Source organism: Macrotis lagotis, chromosome 1 (assembly GCF_037893015.1).
Source record: "Macrotis lagotis isolate mMagLag1 chromosome 1, bilby.v1.9.chrom.fasta, whole genome shotgun sequence".
In the NCBI taxonomy this organism is placed as follows: domain Eukaryota; kingdom Metazoa; phylum Chordata; class Mammalia; order Peramelemorphia; family Peramelidae; genus Macrotis; species Macrotis lagotis.
This window is the reverse complement of record NC_133658.1, coordinates 900032999-900049325: the sequence shown is the minus strand read 5'-3', so window position 1 is coordinate 900049325 and position 16327 is coordinate 900032999. Positions and strand designations below refer to the sequence as shown.

Below are 16327 nucleotides of genomic sequence, written 5' to 3'. Positions count from 1 at the left end.
AGAAGAGGCAAAAGGCAGTCCCAGCCTTCATAGAGCTTATAGTTTAATGGGGGAGACAACATGCAAACAAATAAATACAAAGGAAGGTATATACAGGATAAATAAGAAATAAGTAATAGAGGGGAGACACTGGAATTTAATGAGCCACCTGAAGTCAGGAAGACCTGAGTTCAAATGTGGCCTCAGATACTTCCTAATTGTGTGCCCTTAGCTAGTCAATTCTCCTTGTTTGCCTTGGTTTCCTCAGCTTCCTCAGCTGTTAAATGAGTTGGAGAACAAAAAGGCAAACCATTCCAGTATCTTTGCCAAGAAAACCCCAAGTGGGATTAGAAAGGGTCAGACACCAACTGAACAGCAATTAGAATCCAGAGGGATTGGGGAAGTTTTCCAATAAAAGATAGGATTTTAGTTGGGACTTAAAGGAAGCTGGAGAGAAAACTCTCTTGAGATTGACTGCAGAGAATCAGTCATGCCTCATGGGGGCTCATAATAATAATGTTTGTCCTTCATTCTTGAAGAGGACCATGACATCAGGGAGGTGATGCCATGACAAGCACATGAATTAGATTTGAGTGAGGGGGGCTGTGTTAAGTCACCAGCAGACTCCTCCAGAGTCATCTGGGTCCAGGAGCCAGAAATGAATCAGGACTAGAGATGGCTCTGGATGCAAGGGAATCAGGGTTAAGTGACTTGCCCAAGGTTGTACAGCTAGTAAGTGTCAAATGTCTGAGGCTGGATTCGAACTCCTGTCCTCCTGACTCCAAGGCCAATGCACCACCTAGCTAGTTCAGAGGCAGTCAGACAAATGGTTGTCAGATCTGTCAGTAGAGAACTCCTAAGAGGAAATTCTGCCTGCTCTGCCTCCCATTGACCTTGTAAGCTTCAGTATTAATAGCAGTACCACCAAAGCAACAGGGGATGGTTAGAACACAACTCCAGGCCCATGTAGGAAAAGCAGTTCTAAGGATTCTTCAAGCATATAGACCCCAGAGTCCCATAGAGTAGTATTCTCTAGGAGGATTTCATGAAGATGACAGAAAGGGACATAAAATCTTTGTCACCAGAAGCTGTGAATTTTCCTTTTGACCACTCATATGCTCTAATTTTGAGCCCACTCTCACCAGGGACTTTGTGTGTGCAAAAGGAAGGTGTTTCTAATTTTATTTTATTTTATCCTTTTTCCCCAGTTACATGAAAAAATGAGTTTTAACATTCACTTCCAAATCCTTGAGTTCTAAATTCTCTCCCTTCCTCCCACCCCACTCCCCCTCATTGAGAAAGCAAGTTATTTGATTTAGGTTAAAAATGTGTAGTCATGGAAAAAAAATTAAAAAAAATAAGTTAATGACTTTAAAAAATCCATAAACAAAGTCTTGAAAATTAAAAAAAATGGATTTGGAGGTAGCTAGGTGGACAGTGTATCCATAGAGCCCCAACCCTGGAGTCAGGAGGACCCGAGTTCAAATTTGGTCTCAGACACTTAATAATTACCTAGCTATGTGATCTCAGGCAAGTCATTTAATCCCATTGACAAAAACAAGCAAACAAAAAAAGTATAGTCATGAAAAAATTACTACAATGTTCATGTAAAAGTAAGCATAACCTACCTCCCCCCAAAAAAGAGAAACCTCAAGAAAAATAAAGTGAAAAAATGCATCAGTCTTTATTCCAATACCATCAGCTTGGATCACAGCAGTGCTAAGAAAAGGTAGATCATTCATACTCAATCATCCTGCAATATTGTTATTTTAGATACAGTACATTTCCCATTACATCTACTCAAGTAAGATCTTTACTGAGAGCATCCTGTTCATCATCACCCATAACAGAATAGCATTTCATTTCAATCACATACAATTTGTTCATCTATTCATCTGTTGGGCATCCCCTCAATCTTCAGTTCCCCACCACCAGAAAAGAGCTGCTATAAATATCCCTATACATGTAGGTTCTTTTCTGGAAGATGTTTCTAAAATAATTGTCCTTGCTATACCTACTTAGTAAATACCTTTTCTACAAGTTCATTCTGTCTAACTGATAAGCAATGGAAAGAATACTAATAGGGATTTATGATTGATATTAAAAAGCCTAATCCTTCAAGGTTACTCCAAGAACCCCAAGCAAGAATAATAGCTGCCTTCTGAGGTTCTAGCCTGCCAATGTGAGTGATAGTCAAGAAAGTAATAGCAGAGCAAAACATTTTGCAATTTTTAAAGTTGCTACATAATTTTCAGCTATTATTATTATTATTACTTCCTCACAGTCCCCTCAGCTTGGACCTCCTCAGATTTCACAAGATTTTTGTGTGCAGTTCTGGGGCTACATTTTATAAAGACCATTGACAAATTGAAGAATAAACAGAGGAAGATGACTATGGTGATGAATAAGATCTTAGGACTCTAATCCCTTCATTTTACAGTTAAGGAAACTGAGGCCCATGGGAATGAAGTGGCTTGTGTTTTGAGCTCACGCTGTGTGGAGAATTGGTTAAAGATCCTTGATGTTTGTCTTTCATTTTTGGAGAAGACCATGACATCAGGGAGGTGGTGCCATGGCATTCACATGAATTAGATTTGAGCCAGGGGGGCTGTGCTAAGTCATTAGCCTCACTTTCTCTTCCAGAATCATCTGGGTCCAGTGAGTAGATATGAATCAGAAGGATGGAAAATGGTCCTGGATGGGAGGCAATCAGGGTTAAGTGACTTGCCCAAGGTCATGTAGCTAGTAGGTGCCTGAGGTCTGATTTGAATTCAGGTCATCCTGATTTTAGGGCCAGCGTTCTACCTATGGTGCCATCTAGCTGATGGTAGAGGACCTATGATGAAGCCTGTTAACCCACCTCCCAAAAGAGAGGTATTGCTGGAATTGCTGGATTGTATGGACATTCTTTAATTGACTATGCTTGTTTGTAAATAAGGGCTTTCTCTCTCCTTTCTCTCAGTTTTTAAAGCAGAAGGGACACTGGGGGACAGGAGATTAGTAAGAACAGTGGGGAAAAAGGGGGTCAGTGAAAATTATTTTAATGCACAAAAAAGAATGGAAGTTGAGAAAGAAGCACAGATAATCAGGACAAGACAGAAAGTGATGTTTAGAATTTATTATATATACTTTTTTTTTTGCAAGGCAAATGGGGTTAAGTGGCTTGCCCAAGGCCACACAGCTAGGTCATTATTAAGTGTTTGAGACCGGATTTGAACCCAGGTACTCCTGACTCCAAGGCTGGTGCTTTATCCACTGTGCCACCTAGCCGCCCCTATTATATATTTTAAAAAATCAAACAGAATGAAATGAAATGGTTTCATGTACAACTCTCCTGTTGTATTCTGCATTGTATATGGAAATCTTTTGTATTTACATTCAAAATAAAAAAATAAAAATAATTCAAAAAAAGAAAGTGATGCTAGAACCAAAGCGCAATTGCCAAACAATTGCCCTAAGGAAGAATGATTAACCTTTTTCTGTTTGGGCCCAGAGGACAGAATCAAGTATGCTGGGGGGGGGGGGGGGGGGAGGGGAGGATGATTTAGACTGAATATCAGCCAACTAAAGAAATCCAGTAGAGAAATGGGATGTGATAGAAGGTACTGGGTTTGCTATTGTTTAAGTAGGAGATAGATACCCATTTGTCAAAGATGTGAGAGAAGGGATGGATTCTATTTATTTATTTATTTGTTTGTTTGTTTGTTTATTTATTTTAGGTTTTTGCAAGGCAAATGGGGCTAAGTGGCTTGTCCAAGGCCACACAGCTAGGTCATTATTAAGTGTCTGAGACCAGCTTTGAACCCAGGTACTCCTGAATCCAGGGCCAGTGCTCTATCCACTGTGCCACCTAACCGCCCCTGATGGATACTATTTAGATCATCTTTGAGGTGCCTGCTAGTCCTAAAGGAGCTTCTAGGGTTGGCTTCTGTCTCTCCCATAATTATATGGCTCTGTCTCACTGGGTCCCTGATACTCTCTCTCTCTCTCTCTCCCACCCCATGGTTTTGAAACTTTGTCTCATATCTATTTCTCTATTTCTTCCATAGCTGCTAAGTCAGTCTCTCTCTCTCTCTCTCTCTCTCTCTCTCTCTCTCTCTCTCTCTCTCTCTCTCTCTCTCTCTCAGATTTCCTCTAGTAATGGGAAAGGAGTTGCCCCCAGGCCTGAGTTAATTTTAGATGCATTTTTTTCATTAGATACAATTAGGAAGGAGTCCAGAAAGCATCTGCTGGAAACCTGAACAGCTTCAGGCAGTGAAGGCAGGCACAGGCCCTGTCCAAGGTCATTGAATCCCCCATCAGACCTGGGATCAGGTCTGTCCATCCCAGTCAGACTTAGACACTTGTCTCCCCCTCAGATAGTCAGATCCCTAGATTTGGGTTCTCATTTCTCCCCTCAGACATGATCAAGGAGATGGAAATGAAATGGGAAAGAAAATCAGAACAGGAAAGAGAGGGAGGGTCTTCAAAAGAATTCAGATGGGTAAAGGAGGAAATAAGGACCCAGGGAATCTAGGAAAGGAGTATTGAAGGTGGTAGTTCAGCAGATAGAGAATTAAAGAATGCAGGGTCCACGGGGGCAATGTGGAGATCAGATAAGGAATAATCAAGAGCATTGAGGGAGATCAAGTCATCAATAAACATGGTTCAGAAACATGGTTAACCAACCCCTCTTTCCATAGATATGCTCTTCTCCTCAGCTTTCATGGCTGTTTGCCAGAGCATAGTGGCTATCATGGTTCTCCTCCTTCCTCCCTGGCCAATCCTTGTCAATCTCTTTTGCAAGATCACCATCCATGTCCAACAACCCAATGTTGGGTGTACCCTAGTCCTCTGTCTTAGGCATACTTCTACATGCTCTCTGGAACTGTTGTGTCCCATGGACTCAATTGTCATCCTTATGCAGATCTCTCATTTAATTTATCTATTCATCCACCAACTTTCTGGAACTCTAGTCCAATACTTCCAACTGCTGGACAGCTCCACTGACAGAACTCTCAACTCATCATATCCAAATGTTACTCATTATTTTCCCCTAAACCCAACCTTCCTCCCAACTTTCATGGAGACCCCCATCCTTCCATCTACCCAGGCTTGTGATCTCAGAGTCGAACTTCACTCTCCCCACTCCTTCATGGCCCCATATTGAATCAGTTGCCAAGTCTGGTTGATTCCAACCCCACAAGTCTCGTGCCCTTTTCCAACTCACAACCACAACCACCCTCCTCCAGATCATCATCACCTCTTGCCTTATGAAGCTTATGAAGACCTCCTGATTGGCTTCCCAGTCCTTCTGTCTACAAATCATCCTCTGGCCAGTTGCCAAAGTGATCTTCCTAAATTATACATCTGACCATTTCACAGCCCGACTCAAAAAGCTTCACTGGCTCCCTGTTTTCTCTAGGTAAAATACACATGTAAACACACACACACATGCACACACACGCGCGCACACACACACACACACACACACACACACACACACACACACACATGCATACTCCATTCTCCTGATTCAGAGACCAGTGCTCAAAGGTTTATCTTTGACTGGAGATCCGACTTGTCAAATTTGTTCAGAATGGATATAAAGTAAATGTTCACTTATGGGGAGACACAATAATTGGGGTGAGGGAGACGACTTTCTGGAGAAGGGGGCATTTGAGCCGAACCCTAACCCAAGCTGAGAGGTTCTCAAGGATGTGGTTGACCCAGGGTGGAGGATCTGAGGACAAGAGGCCAGGTGATTAGGGGTCAGATGGAGAGAGAGGGGAGGTCAGAGCAGGAAAGAGCTTTGGGGTGGGGGAGTCAGAGGATTAGGGGGTGAGGGACCGATTGAACGATTGAGAATCAGAAGGGATTCTTGGAGCACGGAGGGTCAGAAGGAAGGTCAGAGGTGGAGGAGACTTAGCGGCTGGGGGGCCACCAGGGGGTCTGAGGATGGCCGGGTGGATGGCAGAGAAGGGTCCGAAGATGGGGGGCGGGGCGGGGCGGAGGATGAGAGAGCCCCCGATGGAGGAGGGGCGGCTAGAGTTTCTGTCTCGTGGGGCGGGGAAGGCGGGACTCCAGGGTCCTGGCCGCCCCGGGCCCGGGGCCGGGGTCCAGCGGCACAGCAGCCTCCCAGGTCGGGGCGCCTTTAATCGGGGTCGCGCCTTTGCCTTTGCCTTTAATCGGGGCGCTCCTGTCCCTTTAATCGAGACCGCGCCTCCGCCTTTAATCGGGGCCGCGCCTGCGCCCGGCCCTGGGTTCCCGGAGCGACCCTCGCGGAGGCCGCCACGCGCGGAACCGACCCGGGGGGCCCGCGGCGGCGGCGCCTCGTCCCCCTCCCCCCCCCCGCCCGGCCTCGTGTGGGCGCCCCCCCGCGCCTGGGCCACGGTCACGGCCACGCGCGGGGCGGGGCGGGGCCTCCTGCGGCCCGCGGCCCCTCCCCCCGGCCCCGCGCGGCGGCGGCTGCTGCTCCCGCTCCGCCGCGGCTGCGGCTGCCGCCCCCGCCCCCCACGCGCGGCCCGGCGCCCCTCATGGCCCCCGCGCCCCCGGCCCCGGCCCCCCGCCCGCCCGGCCCCGCCCTGCCCCGCGTCTCCCCACCCCCCACGCGTGTGCCCGGCGCCCGGGAGTCGGAGGCTGAGCCGCAGCCGGGGACTGGCGGGGCCCGTGCCACGGCCTGATCCGGCCCGGGGCCTCGTGGGCCTGGGCCCTGAGGGGCCGGGCCTGGCCGCCCCCCACCCGAGACCCCGGGCGCGGGGGTGACCGGGACCTGTGACCCCGCCCCAGGGGGCTCCAGGTAAGAGCCCGCGCGGTCCAGGGGCTGAGCCCCCGGAGATGCCTCGGCGTGGGGGGCTGCGCCCCCGGCTCTGCCGGGGCGGGGGGGGGGGGCTGTGCCTCCGGGACTCTCGCGGGCTCTCCGGCTGTGGGTTTCGGGGTCTCTGTGCCTCCCGCCCTGTCCGTCCGGGTGACTGTCCCTGGCTCTGTGGCTCCGGCCCGGCTGTCTCCCCAATGCTGGCCCTGGCTCTGGGTCTCTCTGGGGTCTCTTCCCTCTGTCTCTGTTACTGGCCCGTCTCTGTCTCCCCAATTCTGGCCCTGTCTCTTTGTATCTCTCTGGGGTCTCTTCCCTCTGTCTCTGTTACTGGCCCGTCTCTGTCTCCCCAATGCTGGCCCTGGCTCTGGGTCTCTCTGGGGTCCCTTCCCTGTCTCTGTTATTCTGGCTCCGTCTCTGTCTCCCCAATGCTGGCCCTGGCTCTGTCTCTCTCTGGGGTCTCTTCCCTCTGTCTCTGTTACTGGCCCGTCTCTGTCTCCCCAATTCTGGCCCTGTCTCTTTGTATCTCTCTGGGGTCTCTTCCCTCTGTCTCTGTTACTGGCCCGTCTCTGTCTCCCCAATTCTGGCCCTGTCTCTGTCTCTCTCTGGGGTCTCTTCCCTCTGTCTCTGTTACTGGCCCGTCTCTGTCTCCCCAATTCTGGCCCTGTCTCTTTGTATCTCTCTGGGGTCCCTTCCCTCTGTCTCTGTTATTCTGGCCCCATCTCTGTCTCCCCAATTCTGGCCCTGTCTCTGTCTCTCTCTCTGGGGTCTCTTCCCTCTGTCTCTGTTATTCTGGCTCCGTCTCTGTCTCCCCAATTCTGGCCCTGTCTCTGTCTCTCTCTGGGGTCTCTTCCCTCTGTCTCTGTTATTCTGGCTCCGTCTCTGTCTCCCCAGTTCTGGCCCTGGCTCTGTCTCTCTCTGGGGTCTCTTCCCTCTGTCTCTGTTACTGACCCGTCTCTGTCTCCCCAATTCTGGCCCTGTCTCTTTGTATCTCTCTGGGGTCCCTTCCCTCTGTCTCTGTTATTCTGGCCCCATCTCTGTCTCCCCAATTCTGGCCCTGTCTCTGTCTCTCTCTCTGGGGTCTCTTCCCTCTGTCTCTGTTATTCTGGCTCCGTCTCTGTCTCCCCAATTCTGGCCCTGTCTCTGTCTCTCTCTGGGGTCTCTTCCCTCTGTCTCTGTTATTCTGGCCCCATCTCTGTCTCCCTAATTCTGGCCCCATCTCTGTCTCCCCAATTCTGGCCCTGTCTCTGTCTCTCTCTTTGGGGTCTCTTCCCTCTGTCTCTGTTATTCTGGCTCCGTCTCTGTCTCCCCAATTCTGGCCCTGTCTCTTTGTATCTCTCTGGGGTCTCTTCCCTCTGTCTCTGTTACTGGCCCGTCTCTGTCTCCCCAATGCTGGCCCTGTCTCTGTGTATCTCTTTGGGGTCTCTTCCCTCTGTCCCTGTCTCTAACTCTGGCTCTCTCTCTCTCTCTCTCTCTCTCTCTCTCTGGCCTTCCCTGTGACTCTAACCCTATCTGTGTGTTCCTATATATTTTTATATGTCCCTCCCCCCATATGTATCTATCTCTGTGTGTCTCTGCCCCACCCCATGTCTCTGTTTCTGTCTCTTCATGTCTCTACACCCCCTGTCTCTCCCATGTCTCTCTCCCCCTCCCCATGTCTGCCTCTCTGCACCCCCTCTGTATCTCTCCATGTATCTCTGTACTCCTGTCTCTCTATGTCTTCCTCTACTTCATGCCTTCCCATGCATCTCTGCCCCCATGCCGTCTTTCTACATCTCTCTGCCCCAGTCTGTCTGTTTCTCTGCCTCCATCCCATGTCTTTCCATGCATCTCTACCCCCATCCTGTGTCTATATCTCTCTGCCCCCACCCCATGTTCTCTCCATGTATTTCTGCCCCTTCCCCGTCTCTCAGTCTCTCTGTACCTCCTGTCTCTCCATGTATCTCTACCCTCACCTGTGTCTCTTTGCACCCCCTCTGTCTCTCCATGTCTCTCTGCCCCCACCCTATGCCCACTGTAGGCCAACTGCCCTGACCCTGGACCCCCACCTCTCTCCCCAGGGCTCTGTATCTGTGGAGTGAGGATGCTGGGCTTGCCGCTCCTATGCCTGCTGGCTCTCAGCCCCCCACGGCTGGGGGCTGCCAGTGCGGTTGGACCGGCGTCGGTGCCCGACGGCTCGGTTTCAGGACCCTGCCCCCGGCGCTGCCGATGCCAGACCTCCTCGCCGCCCCGGAGCGTGCTGTGCCCGGGGGCCGGCCTGCTTTTCGTACCTCCGGGGTTGGACCGAAGGGCTTCTGAGCTTCGCCTCCCCGATAACTTCATCGCCTCCGTCAGACGCCGTGACCTCGCCAACATGACGGGCCTGCTGCACCTCAGCCTCAGCCGCAACACGCTGGCCCACATCGCTCCTGGGGCCTTTGCTGACCTGCGAGCCCTGCGCGCCTTGCATCTGGATGGCAACCGGCTGTCCTCATTGGGCGCGGCCCAGCTCCGGGGGCTGGTCAGCCTCCGCCACCTCATCCTGGCCAACAATCAACTGGGTGTCCTGGCAGCGGGAGCCCTGGCTGACTGTGCTGAGACCCTGGAGGATCTGGACCTCAGCTACAATAACCTGGAGGCCCTGCCCTGGGACGCCGTGGGCCGGCTGGCCAACGTCAACACCCTGGGCCTGGACCATAACCTGCTGGCGGCCGTCCCCGCAGGGGTCTTTGCCGGCTTGCACAAGCTGGCCAGGCTGGACATGACAGCGAACCGACTCACCACCATCCCGCCAGACCCACTTTTTTCCCGCCTTCCCGTGCTGTCCAGGCCTAGACCGGGCGCACCAGCCTCTGCCCTGGTACTAGCCTTTGGGGGGAACCCACTCCACTGCAACTGTGAGCTGGTGTGGCTAAGGAGGCTGGCCCGGGAGGATGACCTGGAGGCCTGCGCCTCTCCCCCAGCCCTGGGAGGCCGCTCCTTCTGGGCTGTTCGGGAGGAGGAGTTTGTGTGTGAGCCTCCAGTAGTCACCCACCGATCACCACCAGTAGCCGTGCCTGAGGGCCGCACGGCCTCACTGCGCTGCCGGGCTGCTGGGGACCCTGAGCCTCGGGTACGCTGGGTCTCTCCCCGAGGTCGACTTCTGGGGAACTCCAGTCGCACTCGGGCCTTTCCCAACGGAACACTGGAGCTTCTAGAAGCCACACCCGGTGATGGCGGTGTCTTTACCTGCATCGCAGCCAATGCTGCCGGGGAAGCCACTGCTTCTGTGGAGCTCACCGTGGGGCCACCCCAACCCCAGTTGGCCAACAGTACCAGCTGTGAGCCCCGTGGTGAAGGAGAGGATGGTGAAGGTGGGGTCCCTCTCACCCCCTCCTCTTCATCTGCCTCCTCCTCCTTGGCCCCCATGGATCCCCGGGCTGGGCTCCCCCAGGCTCCCGAACATGATGGTGACAGTGATGGCAGCGTCCAGGTAGCTGAGCGAAGCGCCACGGCTGCCCTCATCCGATGGCCTGACCACGGGCCTGTCCCTGGCCTCCGCATGTACCAGATCCAGTACAACAGTTCTGCCGATGACATCCTCGTCTACAGGTGAGTGAGGATGAGGCAGGAGGGAGCTCGAGTGGAGTGGACTCCAGAGGTGGAGGCAAGAGGGTCCAAGGTCAAATTTTTACTACCTGAGTGACCCCGGGCAAATCACAAATGACCCTGGACCTCAGACTTCTCGTTGTTAAAACAGAAGAATTAGATGCAGTAGCCTTCTTCAGCTTTCAGTCTATGATTGAAGTGAAGATGAAACTGCTCAGTGGCACTAGGAGGAAACTGGGGGATGGAGCTCATAGGAAAACTGGGCGGGTGGATAAAAACGGGCTGGGTGACAGAGATGAAAGGAAATGGGGTGCCTGAGACAAAAGGTCCAAAGATCGAGGCTAAGCAGGGGCATGGGAAATGTGTGTCTGCAAGACACGAAAGGAGGAAGGAGATTGTAGGGGAATTCAGCTCAAACACTTATCAGTCATCTACTTGGCTAGGCCCTGGACCGGTCCAGGAAACAGGTGAAAGGAGATAGAGTTGTTGGGGAGTTCACAGGCTCACTTCTGTTCTTGCCTGCAGGATGGTCCCCGCGGGAAGCCGCTCCTTCCACCTGACCGACTTGGTATCAGGGCGCACCTATGACCTCTGCGTGCTGGCAGTGTCGGAGGATGGGGCCACCGGGCTGACGGCCACGCGGGCCGTGGGCTGTGCCCGCTTTTCTACAGAACCTGAGCTGCGGCCATGCCGCTCACCCCACTCAGCGGCTCCTGTCCTCGGGGGCACCATGATCATCGCTCTGGGGGGCGTTATCGTGGCTTCTGTGCTGGGCTTCATTTTCCTATTGCTGCTCCGCTACAAGGTGCACGGTGACCAACCTCCGGGCAAGCCTGCGGCTCAGGGAGGAGTCAGCAGCGTCTGCTCCCAGACCAATGGTGGGGCCCCAGCCTCTGGGCCCGAGAGTTCAGCCTCAGACTCGGACCCTACACCTCCAACACCAGTCAAAGGGCATACCTTGGTACAACTGGACTTTGAGCCTTCAAGGGGGCCTAGAGGCCGTCTTACTCATGAACGTGGAGGGCAATGATCCTGAGGGAAGCCCCTCAAATATCTCTAGCCCTGGACTGCTCACTAGAATATCTCCAGCTTCTGCTGGGTACCACCTTGGCCCCTTAGAAGCCCTGAGACCTGGTCTTGGTCCTGGGATGTTCCTTGGCCTGGTCTAGACTAGCCTGGCCTCTGAGGAAGAACATGGACAAAGTAGATCCCAGGGGCTGTGACTGGGCCAATAATGGGCATGGGGGGAGTCCATGCTTGGATGCTGGCCCACCTCGCAGCTCCTGCCCAACCTCCTATTTTTAACAATCCCGCAGGGGACCTGGCGGGAAAGTGGGGACATTATGGAGATTATGTCAAGAGAAACCTATTTTTCTAAGCTCTGGCCTCATTCATTCCCTTACCTGTCTGTCTTTCTGTCCATTCAGCCATCCATCTGCCTAGGGCCTTTGCAGGGGAGAAGATAAATGGGGTGATTGTCCCCTCCCAATAACCTTAGCTCTATTCCAAAAACTCCCCTCAAGGCTAGGGAAGAGTTCTGCCAAGCCCAAGACCCTTGAGCTGGTCCCTAGAACTGATTAGTTCTAGGACACCAGAGCCTAGGGCTGTACGACTCTGGATTCGCCAGGAGTTGTTGGGGTCCAGAGCTCCTAGCTCCTAGATTTTAGGGGCCATGTTTAGAATTTAGTATTTGCTTCCTGGCTGGGCAGATTATCTCACTCTGGTTAGAGCAGAACAGACAGTGAGACTGGCCCAAGATGGCATCCTTCTGTTGGGTAGGGCCTAGACTGGCTAGATTGTGGGGGGTACTTCAGATCCCAGCAGTTCAGCCCAGCTCAATTTGACTAAAGACAGAATTCACAGATATCAAAGCTGGGAGAAAGAACATGAGTCTTGATCCAACCTGCTCATTTTACACATGGAGAAACTGAGGTCTTGAATGGGCAAGGAAGCTGCTAATGCTCATACAATGGGTTGATGGTATAGTTGGGACTGGTACTTGATCCAACCCCATCTCCAGAATCCTTGGTTACTTAACTTCTGCCTTGGAACAACCCTGGAGTCTGTCCAACTCCAGTGACATAAGCAGAACATTCTCATCTGTAGAGTTCTCTTCTATAGGCTCCAGACTTGGTCCATCCTTCTGTGCTTTCTCTCCAGGGTGGTACACATCCATTTTCTGGAGCTGTGTCCCCCTCTATAAAACGAAGAGGGTGGGTCCAGTCACCCCATTAAGCAGTGATATCCAGGATGAGGTCAGGGCTCAAGCACAGGGACAGTGCCTGCTGTCTGGATGAGACACTCCTACTGGCATAGATGGTGTGGGCAGTAGGAGGCTGGAGGGGCAGACCTTGTGGGCTGAGAGATCGGCTAGGAGGATTCCAAAAGTCCTTTGCTCCAACTGACCTGAAGTACAGTATCTAAGTGGGAGTAAAGGTCAGAGAGATGGCTCTGGATTGTAGATGCACCTGAATGTCAGCCAGAAAAATCTGAGCTTGGTCTGAGTTTCAGGGAATGTTTTTGATCTGGGGAGATGGGGGGATTTGAAAATCCCAGGTTTAGAGTTACTAGGGATCTCAGAGGCTGTCTGGTCCAGCCCTCTCATTTTGCAGATAAGGAAACTGAGGCCAAGACAAGTTTCAATGTCTTGCCCAGAGTCTGAGGTGGGATCTGAAGCCAGATCTTCCTAATACTGGTTTCTGTACCCTAACCCCTATTTTACAATACCATTCTATGGTGACACCAGGTCCTGGGATCTTCTGTGAAGGGAGAGGGTAAGAGGCTGATTTTCCTGTGGCCACTAAGGATTTCCTGGGTCCCCAAACTGGCCAGTCAGTGGCACTGCCCACAACAAAGGACAGACTGGGCAAGTGGTTGTCATCATCCTACCAGTCATGTGTGGTTTCCTATGGCCAACAGGAAGGCCACAGCCTGGCCAATTTATCAACAATGACAGATTCGGGTCATTACCCCCAGGGAACACTCGGCTCCAGCAGTGCCCAGGTATCCAGGTGGGGTCCACAGCTTCTCCAGACTCTGTTCCAAAGACTGATGTGTCCAAGGAGATGGGAGCCAAGACTGATCAGGCCAGGGGGAGTTTCATTCCCTTCCTTGTAAGGGGAAGAGAGGAATGGAGCGTGGTCCTTTGGCTCTAACCAGGGGAGGGAAGGCTGTGTGGGATGGGTAGCATTCTACTAAGCCAAGATGAGACAATGAGAGAGATGGAGGGGCAGGCATTCTAAGATAAGAGACCAGGAGGAGTAAGGCAGGGTGCCTCTGGTGTACAATGGTTCTAGTTTGGCCAGAGTGCAGAATACACAACAGACAATAGTAAGAGGTAACATCGGGTCCGTATTGGAGAAAGCCGTGGACACCTGAAGAATTTGTGCTCTTCCCATCAGTTCCAAGGTATGTTTTCTGAACTGGGGAGACACTGAAGCCACCAATGATCAGTGTATAAGTAAATAGTAGAATTGAAGCCCACCCCACCACTCTGAAATCTAGTCGGGTAGCTGGGATAAGGCACAGGAATTGGAATCAGGAAGGCCTGGGTTCAAATCATGCCTTGGTCACTTTAGCTGAATATCTGGATACATGATGTTCAATCTCTATGTGCCTGAGGTTCCCTGTTTATCAAATGAGAGTCCTGGGCTTGATCTCATCCAGCTTCAAATCTATGAGCCTATGAAGTCCCACCAATTAGATTCACAAGGATCCAAGCAATTCAATAGGATGTGAAGGCAGTTCATTCAATCAGATAGATGATGAGCTGAGGTCATGGACCTGAAGGAATGGGCTCATCCAGGTTCAACCCCTTCCACCAGCCACCCTGCAGGAGTTCCTCCAACCTTTGCATGGCGAGACCCTGCCTTTCAACTTGACTTGGAGACACCATCTTCCCTAATGTTTCACTTTTTGCTTTTTGAATCAATCATTTATTAAGTGCCTACTATGGGCTAGGTGCTGGAGACAAAAAGGAAGAGTGGCCTGCCCTCAAGGAGCTTACATTCTGCTGGTAAAGGGTTGTAAGGGAAGAAGTTTCTCTCTCCTTCCATTTCTCAATTGCAGACAGATCTTTTCCTATTCCTCTCCTCTAAGGCCCGGGGAGACACATATGGTTAACACCCATCTTGGGCCACTGGAGACTGCCCAAGTGCAGGGAGGTAAAACACTTCTGTCCACAAAAGGAAATAGAGTCTACTCGATGAGTAGAATGGAAGAAATACAATGTTGTGAAAGTTAAGTCACTTTTCAGTGACTTCAACTCTCCATGATCCCATGCGGGAGATGCCCGAGAGATTTACTGTTCCTTGTCCAGCTCATTTTGCAATTTAGGAAACTGAGGCAAACAGGGTGAAGTGACTTGCCCTGGGTCACACAGCCTGAAAATGTCTGTAGCCAGATTTGAATTCAGGAAGATGTCTTCCTGACTCCCAGCCCCTCACTTGATCCACTTCAGCTGGTGATGCCCCAGGGATACAAGGGAGGGGCTAATTGAGGATGGTCCCTGAAAGGAAACTACCCCCCCCCCACATTATTCTGTGTTAATTTAATGCTGTCCTCCCATTATACATACACAGGCCTGGATTGTCCTTCCTTTGACTTTCTCTTGTCTCCCTTTCTGTTTCTGTCTCTTGGCCTTTCCGCTCTCTCCGAGTTCATTCTCTTCTTGTCCCTCTCTCCTAGCCTCTTCTCATCCAATTATCTCCTATCTCTCAGATGCCCCTCCCTCTGGTTCCTGTGTTCTTCTCACTACCCCTGGTGTCCTTCCTCTACTGCCACACAGTCCATACCACACAAGCCCCCATGTCTTGTTCCCACGATGTCTGTGTGGCATCTCAGGTCTTTTTCCTTGCTCCATCCCACTGTCCCCACATTGTTTCCAACACACTCCCCTCCATGTCCCTCACACCCCCTCACACTCTCCCTATGCCCCTTTAACAATAGTCTTTCTTGTCCTTACACTATCATCAAGGCTGTGTCTTTCCATTCTTTTCAAATGTCCCCAAAATAATTTCTCATGTCACCTCACTTTCCTCTTCATCTCACTGTCACTCTTATTGCCCTTCCCATGTTTCACTAATGTCTTTCTACTAAAATACTGTGATGTCCCTAGATGTCCCCCTTTGTCCTCACAATATCCCATTGTTTCTCCTCATTCTTTCCCAGAGCACCTCCACTTCCAGATTCCAGATCCCCATACTATTCCTTCCATATGCAATTTTTTGAGTCTGTCCCCCATTGTAATTTCTCTTCAATGCTGTCTCCTCAGCCACTGTTTTTGATCTGTCCCTGTTTTTCCACTTTTCACCAGTTCATCCCCCCAGTATCTTCCCATGTTACTTCCAAGTCTTTTTCCTCCCCTCTTGTTTTGTTATCTCCAATTTCCCCATTCTTTATACTATATCCCCCACTTTTTCCAATGTCACCCTCTATCTTCTCATACCATTCTCTTCATGTTTACCCAATCTGAGTCTCCTTCTACTAACCCTCCATGTTTTGGCCTCCTTTACATTGTCCTCCATTTGTCTGTCCTTGTGTCACCCTCACCATAGTCTTTGTGGTTCACCCCCCCACATCGCCTTGTCCCTGGTCAAATGACCAGGGCAATGCACTCCTGGCTCCAGATTGGGGTGTGGCGTCTTTGTTCTCTGGCTCAAAGTGTCCTGGGACAAAGGGTGATGTCTAGGCCATTGTCCATGCTTGCCCCCCCCCCAAACCAGGCATCCTGGGACAAAGAGTCCTCTCACAGACCTGTCAGGTCTCTGCCAGGACCTAGGCATTTAGTTCCTGATCATCCCCCAATCTTCTCAGGGAACCAGGCCCCTGGTCCCAACCACTAGATTCTTCCTGATTCTAGGCCCAGAAAATTTCTACTAGGTCCACTGTTTTCTCTGCCTAAGAATTTTTATCCCCCCACTCTCTCCCAGTCTCCACCTACCCTAATCTCTATCTCTCCATCTTTCCCTCCCTTTTCTCTGACTTTCTCTC

At 51.3% G+C, this 16327-nt stretch overlaps 1 protein-coding gene across 1 annotated transcript; it reads left to right on the top strand.

Annotated features, from left to right (window-relative positions):
* The first annotated feature begins 6571 nt into the window (after nucleotides 1-6571).
* On the top strand, nucleotides 6572-14216 carry LRFN3 (leucine rich repeat and fibronectin type III domain containing 3). Its single transcript, XM_074218834.1, has 3 exons — nucleotides 6572-6757; nucleotides 8830-10339; nucleotides 10862-14216. The coding sequence occupies exons 2-3, from the start codon at nucleotides 8853-8855 to the stop codon at nucleotides 11364-11366; spliced, it is 1992 nt and encodes a 663-aa protein (XP_074074935.1). The 5' UTR covers nucleotides 6572-6757; nucleotides 8830-8852; the 3' UTR covers nucleotides 11367-14216.
* Nucleotides 14217-16327: the final 2111 nt, after the last annotated feature.

Coding starts and splice junctions, on each gene's coding strand:
- LRFN3 (XM_074218834.1), top strand. CDS start 8,853: ATGCTGGGCTTGCCGCTCCTATGCCTGCTGGCTCTCAGCCCCCCACGG. Junction 10,340..10,861: donor GATGACATCCTCGTCTACAG/GTGAGTGAGGAT, acceptor TCTTGCCTGCAG/GATGGTCCCCGCGGGAAGCC.